This window comes from Beta vulgaris, chromosome 7, assembly GCF_026745355.1.
Source record: "Beta vulgaris subsp. vulgaris cultivar EL10 chromosome 7, EL10.2, whole genome shotgun sequence".
NCBI lineage: Eukaryota > Viridiplantae > Streptophyta > Magnoliopsida > Caryophyllales > Amaranthaceae > Beta > Beta vulgaris.
This window is the reverse complement of record NC_079208.1, coordinates 7,089,182-7,098,770: the sequence shown is the minus strand read 5'-3', so window position 1 is coordinate 7,098,770 and position 9,589 is coordinate 7,089,182. Positions and strand designations below refer to the sequence as shown.

Sequence of the window (9,589 nt, the reverse complement as noted above, 5' to 3'; positions counted from 1 at the left end):
CCGAAAAGCCCGCATATTTTGGCCCGAAATGGTTGGCTTTTTGCACAAAATTTTGGCCTGGTCCGACCAATGGAAAAAAAAATTATGCGCGTTCCGGCCCATGATCACCTCTAATTATCTCTATTTTTCTGTATAGTAGGATCTTACGACCCGATCCTACCGATTCGATTCTTCCAACTCCTACGATCCAAAGTAGGATTTCGATCCTAATAACATTGATTATTATTATTATTATTATTATTATTATTATTATTATTATTATTATTATTATTATTATTATTATTATTATTATTATTATTATTATTTCAGTTCAGTTCTATTTAGTTCTATTCATTTTAGATATTCTCAACCCAAAAACGGGCCTTTAGTTTAACATGCATGGTAAAATACGTTGAATTGCATTATAATTTATGATGAATTTATTCATAATTTTTTTTCAACATTTTAAAAGGCAAAAATTAATCTATACAAATATATTAAAAGACATTCTTAAACAAAGAATGGCATCACGTGTCACTCTTACTTAGGTTGCTTTATCAGAAAATGAATTGTACAAGATTTGATCTCGTGACTTCACGTTTATAGACTACAGTCTTAACCACTAAACCAAGTTATATTTGATATTATAATTTCAAAGTGAGATAGTAATAAATGAAAAATATAATTATCTGGGGCATAACCCGGACCTAAAAACTAGTTTCATTAATCAAAAGCCATACGAAATCTATAATCGATATCGAGAAGAATGAAACACAACATAACTTGATCAAACAACATAACTTGATCAAATAATGTTCCTTTACGACATAACTATGATAGTAATGAATCAGATTTGGCAATATAACATAGCTCTCGTTTATACGTTAAATAATACAATCTTGTATGAGAGTGTTTATCATTCTAATATAGCTGGAACAAGATATCTCTTTATTGGACCATATAGATAGCGCACGTACGGATTCCTAATATTGATTGCAAATTTGTACAACAACCTATCAAATAGGCTACAACATACCATAAAAACCAAACTTTAAACTCCCACAATATGATGAGAGACTAATAAATCAAACTCTAAACTCCCACTAGAGGAGACAAAGAATGCAATAATTAGGTAAAAAAAAACTATCAACAAAAATAAAAAAAAAAAGTGATCATGATTAAGGAAAACAATAATAAAAAAGAGCATAAAATAGAAATTGGGACTTACTATCATTGAAAAGGATGGTGGTTGCCTCAAACTGAATGAAGAAAGACTAGGGATTCGGGGGGAGGGGGGAAGAGAGACGACTATTTTCAAATTATATGGTTGATCATAAAGTTCTATATTAAATTAGATATATCTATCTTACGTACTAAGAGAAATGATATCTACAATAAAAACTTAAAAGTGAAAACATTAATTAAGTGTAGGCAAAATATAGATTCACTCTCATGGAGCATATCTTATGCCATATATCTGAGTGCATCGTACACCTAAAGTTATTTTTTTACCCATTCCTCATTTTTATGCTTATTTAAGGAGCTTTAATACAAATGAGTAATAAATTAATAAATAGCCATAGCTACATTGTATGGTACATCCAAGTGTAGAATATAAATTGCACTTATAGTGATAGAGGTGCAGAACAAGAACTCTTCATTAATGCTACCTAGACCAACATAGCTTAGACAAATCTTAGATGATGATGTTAGAGGAGTGATCATGCCACACTTTATTTCTTAGTTATCATAATTTCATGTCTTTTACAGTTGGACCTTCACTATCACCTAAAAAATTAACTTTAAATGTGTATGTTCTTGTTATAGATTACTATATGACGGTACTATTTATAAAATGATTATTGTCAACCCTTAAGAATACACATATATATATTGTTAATTCTATGAGGAAAATTTTGTTATAATATATTACCTATTTCTGAAAGGGATTTTTGTGTGAAATTATCTTTTTGCAAAAACTTGAAAGGAATTCAACCACTCGGCTATGCCTCGTATGTTGTACGACATAATGCACTACCTAATCCCATCTAATTGGAAGTCAATATATGGGCGGAGATACACAATTTTATGATACTGACTTGACATGGAGTCAACAGATGATGATTTCAATTACCTCAGAAAATCTCACTCTCGCTCTCCTCCAATTTGTTTTATCAATTGAATATGAAAGCTAATGAATTTCGTAAAGCGATAATTGAAGTCTTGTTGACCCCACGTTAAAATTATTATGCGAAAGTTCACCCTTTCCATCAGAAAGTTGGATAGGGTGGTGTGGTGCAACATATAATACTAGTCGTATATCCACGCATTGCGAGCGTCGACAATTTTATATATGAATAGGCATATATTTTTAATCTAATTTTTTTTTTTGGTAGTGATTTAAATTATTGAGGTTCTTTTGTAGATGTTACTATCTTTTTGAACTAAAGGTGACCGATTTTTACTTGTTAGAAAATTTTGGTCGAGATTTAATAATACTTTGTAGGCTGCTTTAGTATAGTTCTTTAACGATTGTAAATGTTAATAAACCATATTACCATTTTGTTTGAACTTTGTAAATACGAAGTATTATGTTGTTATGATATCACTTTTTTTAAGTTGAAGATTTTAATTAATTTCGTGAATTGATTGTATCAATCTAGTCAAGGTAGTAACGGTGATTGCATATTCCATTTTTGACTTATTCCATATGGCAAGTTGCATTGATTCTCATTTTTAAATTTATTATAAAAACACATTGTTTATTTTATTAGAGGGTATTCTAGTCATTTCAAATGAGGACACCACACCTTCTCCCTTGACTTATATAATAGAGATTAATTTATTGGGTAGTTTTAAAGACTTACTCCCTCCGTCCCATAATATAGTGCTTGCATTCCTCTTTGGGTGTCCCAAAATGTTGTGCCTATTTCTTTTTTATCAATTTGTTTGGACTAAATTATCCTTCATTTCTACATAAAACTTTCCAAAATACCCCTACTTTTTTTTAAAATATGTGCCCCTATTTACTGTTTTACACCATTCCAAGGAATATTTATTGCTCTTTCATTTAATTTTAGAGGAAAAAGAAGAAAAAAATTAGTTCCAAGACAAAAATACCCAATAAAGATTTACTTAAATATATATTTTTGTGAAATCCTAAAACTCCTTTTATTTTCCTTAATTCTTGTGAAAAATGAGAAGTGAGCACTATATTATGGGACGGAGGGAGTATTATTTTTAAAAAAGCTATTACAAAGTCCCTTCTATGAAAGGTTTATCTACAACAATATTCTATACACAAATTCTTATATACGGCCGGTCACATCGAAAATTTCGCATGTGGCTGGCCCACTCCAATTTGAAATAATAAGCCCAGAAAACAGTAGCACGTACCTTTCAGTGTTACTAGAATCACCGCTAATACAAATCTGCCTCTCACACAAAGTCGATGCCATGTCTACTCCTTTTTCTCTCTCCTCTGCTACAATTTCACTCTCTTCTCCCTATCCATCTTCATCTTCAACTTCTCTCCTTCAATCACTTTCGAAGCTTCAACAATGGCGACGCCGTAGAACTCCTTCGACGATGCACCTCCTACTGTCTTCGAAGCTTCAACAATGGCGAACTCCGCAGAACTCTCACTCGTTTCTTCCTGGGAATCTATATTCATAGGTTTTAAGAAAGCCCATGTGTTTTCTTAGCAATAATGAATAACCTCATTTAATCTTATGAGTAACCCCAAAGGTTCACAAAAGTAATCGTATTTATTCAAACGAGTAACTTCATTCATTCATAAAAGTAAACTGATTAGTAAACTTATTTATTCAAATAAGTAACCTAATTTGTTCACAAAAGTAACCTCATTTTTTTATACGAGTAACCTCGTTAGTTCACAATATTAATCTTATTTAATCATACGGTGACCGCATTTGATCAAGTAAGTTCACAAAAGTAACCCCGTTTTATTATATGAGTAACCCCATTTTTATCATATGAGTAACTTAATTAGTTCATACTAGTGATGTCATTTAATCTATGAGTAACCTCATTTAATCTTATGAGTAACCCAATTAATTCATATTAGTAACCTCATTTATTTATACAAGTAAATTCAATTAATCATACGAGTAACCCAAAGGTTCACAAAAGTAACTGCATTTGCTTATAAGACTAACCACATTTCAATGTAGGAGTAACACCCTTCTATTTTTAAAAGTAACCACATACTCATACAAGTAACTCCATTTGGTCATAAGAGTAACTCCATCTGTTCATAAGTGTAACTCCAGTTGTTCATAAGTGTTTGTGCATAAAGGTCAACTTCACAAGGCCATATCTCACAGCACACTTAAAATATTGGAAAGATTCAAGTTGTAAATGAAAATTTGGCTTGATAGCTTTCCAACGCCTGGTCAAAAACTCGATTTCGATGAAAAACAAGTGAGATATGACCATTTGAAAATGAGTTAACGGGTTGATACGCTGTCGCACACGCGACCACATCTGTAATTTCTGTGTGGCCGATCACACGCAAGACGCGTTGTATTCTATATTGGAGTAAAATTTTTACGATACATAGGTAAAAAAAAAGTTAACAATATGGCTTGCTTATGAGATTAAATGGATGAATTGAGAAAACTTTTCCATTTAGCTATCTAACTTTAAGTGATTATATTCTTTTACCATAGTAGAAAATATACATAAATAAATGTGTCACGTGTCTTAATGAAAAATATAATTTTAAAAGATAGTATTTGAATGACTAGCTTAATGGAAGTGGAACCTTAAAATCATACACCCATGCATTACTCATATTAAAACAAAATTATATTAATCTAAGAGTAATACAATAATTAGTATATTTAGTAGCATATCCTAGTATATAGTTGAGGTAAAACAAATCATAAAAGACTCGGTACAAGTGCAAGCATGACGAACAAATAGTACTTGATCTAGTGGTTTGGTTTGTATCCCCGTGGGATCATATCCTACTAAAGCGAGGCATTTTCGAGGTGGAGATTTCCCCTTACTATTCTCCCTACTTTTGAGAGGCCTTGCCTGCAAAGTCGGACCGGATTGACTTGTGCAAAATTTCAATCTGATTAGAGCGCCTTCTCTTTACCTTAAAAAAAATAAAATGCAAGGGTAATTATGCGTGAAAGCTCCCAAAATGCTAGTCGTACGTACCATTTCACATTGTAGTATTTAGCTAGTTAAAGTCTCTTAAAAAAACCTTAAGATATAGACATATATTAATTTATTTAATGTAATTTTCAAGCACAAGTTAATTAATTTATATATTAATCATGCAAAAGCACCCCAATAACATGGTGAGACTGCATTGTAATCGTCAACATTGAAGAGATGATGACCCTCTTTGTTGTTGTGCCCACGACTGAAAACGGCTTGTGCGTTCTTGTGATGATCAGAATTTGGAATTGCAACCGACGAGCTTTCTACGGTCTCTTCACAGGAGGCTTCTGTATAGTTGTAAACTTGTTTCTTTGTGGCTTGTTGCATAAGCATAGACTTCAATTTTAGTACCTGTTCATTGAGTTTTAAGATTTACCCATTAGTTTTCTATATGTGAGCATAAAGAGTCGCAAAGGGTCGGCTACTGTACTTATCAATTTGAGTGTGCACAAAGCGATCCGGATCGGAATCGGACCGCACCGGAGATTCCGGTCCACCAAATATCAGGATTTCGGTCCACTGGTCACGTCCGGACTAAATTCGGAAAATTCCGGTTCGGACAGGTTGGACTGGAATTTCTACTATTTTATTATAAACAAAGTTCATATGTTATAAAAAAAAGTAGAAAGTTAGAAACTTAAAACCTACTATTTATTCTTTAGGATTATTGTTATTACAATTATTAATTTTTAATGTATATAATTTATAAATATATTTAAATAAATCTGGTCCAAGAGGTCCAGGACCGGACCGGAATTTTTCCGGTCCGGCAAAAAAACCCTGTATTCCGGTCCATCGGTCCAGCCGGTTTCGATGCGGTCCGGTCCTGGACCGGTGCACACCCCTAATTGTACTAGTCATCTTGTTGTGTAAATGTAGCACGATATTGGTTGTGTTCACTTGCAAGACTACAATGATTGCTCTTAATCGTACAATTGCAATTACATTAACAAAGAACAAACTAGAGATAATCTAAAAGGTAGTCTGACCCAATTAGAAAATTCCCGGGATTGTGCAAATTGGGCCCGATTTTGGGCCCGGTCCGGTCCGTCCTTTTTTGTTTGAGATGGGCTTTGGGCAAGTCAAAAATGACTTTTTAGTTTAAATTTCGGACTAAACCGATTTAGGGCCGAAAAAACAGGCTTTGAGCAATAAAATCGGGTTCGAAATTTGACCTGACCCCTTGTGCGGACCGATTTTTATAGTGGCGGTCCGGCTAACCTCGCATTTTGATCACTCTAGAACAAACTATGCTTCATCATACATGGAGTTCGGAATTAATTTTTAAGAAATTAACATTATACACATGTCGTTCATAAACTTGATTAATGGGTAGAGTAGTCGAATGAGTGTGAAGTTGTGAACTGTGAAGATAGGGTTAAGTTAACCTGGATTCTATTTGTTAGTTTTTTAATACATGAGGTTGTTATTAGGTATAGTCAATACAAAGCCAAAATAGTTAACCAATGATTTTATTAAGCAAAAAATAAAGTAAAAGAACAAACATTTACGTCATAGTAAAATTGAGTATATATCCAGCTATCCAATTATAATTATTTGTGATTTTTTCCCATCATAATAAATGGAGTAGTGAATAAAGTAATTTATTTTAATAAAGAGGCAATGGTAAGTCTAATATTAATAAGAGAATTTGCCTAGCTAATAATAACTAGGTTATTAATTTCTTTCGATGACTAGTTTAATTCATTTAGTAACTAGGTCTACTTTTATATTAAAAATTAATTAGACTGTCCCTTTTAATAATTTTTGAAAAATAAGTTGGTGGAGAAAGAAAGTACTAACCTCATCTTGGAGTTTCTGCTTCTCCTTAGACACATTTTCAAATTCAAGCTTAAGAGCATCATACAAATACTCAAGTTTCTTAGCCTTCCACCTTGCTCTTCTATTTTGGAACCACACCGCAACTTGGCGAGGTTGAAGACCCAGCTCTCTTGCAAGCTTCATCTTTCTATCAGGGTCTAACTTCCTCTCTTCCTGAAAACTACTCTCTAATGACTCTAGTTGATTCGTCGTCAACCGCCTTTTCATCTTCTCTTGATTATTGCCAAAACTCATCATAATCATGTCTCTTCCCATTCCCATACTTGGCGTTGCAACAATATTTGAACCCATCATCTCATCAACTGAACATTGATGCTTTATTACCTCTAAACCTTGGGGATTGAAATATAATGAACTAGAGTTAGTTACCATATTATCAGGGCCGGTTCCGAGGGTAGGCAAGGAGTGCCACCGCCCAGGGCCCGCGATCGTGTGGAGCCCAAAAAAATAAATTAATTATGACCAGTTAAATAAAAATTGATACACTTTTTGAATATTTAGTGAAATTTGTGCTATTTTGTACAATTTTTAATAATATTATGTGCTTATTTTTTATTGGTATCATTAACAAAATATAGATTATAGTTTTAGGTACGAAGGTTTTAATTATATGGCCTATAAAATATTAGGATCGACTCATATAGAGGCCTTTGTTTTTAGGTCCGCCTAGGGCCCAAAAATTATCAGGAACGGCCCTGCATATTATATATATGTAGTGCATGTTTACTGCAAGAAAATCACAACGTTGCTAAACAATATTATTAGCACACCTAGGATACGTACTTCATATAGTAATCATATACTTTTCCCGTTTCATAATAAGTGAAAAACTTCTCTAAAAAAGCTTTCACATAAAACAGAGCCGTGTTTCACTTATTATGGACGGAGTAAGTATTAAAACGAGAGATAGGCTAGGATTTACCCTTTTACTATATTAATTAAGACCTAAAGCTTGAAAAATAGTAGCATTTCATGACAACTTCACAACATACTATATACTAAGTACACCATATATGTTCAATACTATGCTAGAAATAGTAACATATATGATTGATAAATAAGTTTCTTACATACATGAGGATACAAATGAATGAGAGATATAATACATGCATATAACTATGATAAACTCACCAGGAAAACTATCAAGTTGGTTAATATTGTAAAGTAAGTTGCTGGAGGAGATCTCGGGGGTGCAAGAAACAAAGGCTGATGAGTTTTTTAAGATATCACTATTATTATTCCAATCCATATTTAATTTGGCTTCTCTTTCTTGTCTTCTCCTATAAAATAGACTATCCCAAAACATTTGGGTAACATATCAACTGCTTGCTGCTGTTCATTATGTATACAGAAGAAGAAAAAATGACAAATTAGGAAAGGGACTTAACTACCATGAGCTAAGAAAATGTTGGGGATAAGTCTAGAAAGTGAGAAGACAAGTTCATAAAAAGGACTCTTGGGTGTGCTATTGTATGTAATAAATACAGTGATTCTTTTATCTAGGGATTGGAGCACCAGAATAACTTAAATTTTTGTTTTTATTTGCTAGAACTTTCTACATATACGAGGGACATTGCTACACCTACCTATTGGATAGACAACGCACTACTAATAGAGCATTAAAAAATAATTATTATGTTGAGTTGGATATCCACTACTATAATACTAAACACGTCTTTATTAATGGTGGGTAGTCTATCAAGTAGGTATACGGAAAATTTTCCCTATAGAAGTGTCATTTTGATTTGTGGAAGTATGAATGCAAAATAGATTGTGTTAGCTTCATTTCAAAAGAAAAAAAGTGGTTAGAGGTCTAGAGTTGGTCTTATAAGAGACCGTCTAATTTTAATTTAAAATTAGGCAACATATTAAGCTCAATAGAAAGAAGATAAGTATTAATGGGCTTTTTGAATAAAGTGATGGGCTTTTTGAATAAAGTGATAAACTTAAGTTAGTCTAATTTTAACATAAAATTAGACCATCTCTTTTAATAACTTGTGAAGAACCTATAAGAAAAGCATGAAATATAAAAAGAAACAAATGGAGTATACACTAGAAAAATAGATTTATAGGATTGGTAAAAACACAAATTAGAGCTTACCATCGATTTTACCGATGAATTTCCACTAAAAAAAATCAATGAATGAAGGCTAGAGCTTGAGAGAGAAAGAGAGAAAAAAATAGGAGAGAATCATCGCTCAATTGTTTTTCGTTTAGATATTAAGGACAAAGTATAAAATATGACATTTTGAAAGATCTTGGGGTCACAAAAATGAACTTGATTTGACCTAATGGATAGTATTAACTATTATCATTATATTAAAAAAAAAGATAAAATAAGTATGGTTGAAGATAACAAGTAAAGTTTATTGAGAAGAGAAGGGAAAAGGATTGGCTCAAGATATTGTCCAAACATAAAAAAAGTAAAGTGTTTTGAGTCATCTTAAAATGTCAAATGAGTAATGTATTTTGAGGAGCAATAATATTTTTTTTTGTGCTTTTGGCTCATCTTTTTGTATGATGCATCACATGTTCAAATAATGGTGTGACATTATTACTAACGTTCTAAAGA

At 32.4% G+C, this 9,589-nt stretch overlaps 1 protein-coding gene across 1 annotated transcript; it reads right to left on the bottom strand.

Moving 5' to 3' along the window:
• Nucleotides 1-5,117: 5,117 nt before the first annotated feature.
• LOC104898531 (homeobox-leucine zipper protein ATHB-22) lies at nt 5,118-8,465 on the bottom strand. Its single transcript, XM_010685623.4, has 3 exons — nt 8,149-8,465; nt 6,979-7,349; nt 5,118-5,526 (listed from the first exon to the last, which is right to left on the bottom strand). The coding sequence occupies exons 1-3, from the start codon at nt 8,321-8,323 to the stop codon at nt 5,287-5,289; spliced, it is 786 nt and encodes a 261-aa protein (XP_010683925.3). The 5' UTR covers nt 8,324-8,465; the 3' UTR covers nt 5,118-5,286.
• Nucleotides 8,466-9,589: the final 1,124 nt, after the last annotated feature.

What these genes read in the sequence shown, in the direction of transcription:
- LOC104898531 (XM_010685623.4), bottom strand. Translation starts at nt 8,323, where the DNA reads ATGTTTTGGGATAGTCTATTTTATAGGAGAAGACAAGAAAGAGAAGCC. An exon ending in CCAACTTGATAGTTTTCCTG is followed by an intron (nt 7,350 to 8,148) that starts GTGAGTTTATCA and finishes TCAATCCCCAAG; the next exon opens with GTTTAGAGGTAATAAAGCAT. An exon ending in AGCAGAAACTCCAAGATGAG is followed by an intron (nt 5,527 to 6,978) that starts GTTAGTACTTTC and finishes CTCAATGAACAG; the next exon opens with GTACTAAAATTGAAGTCTAT.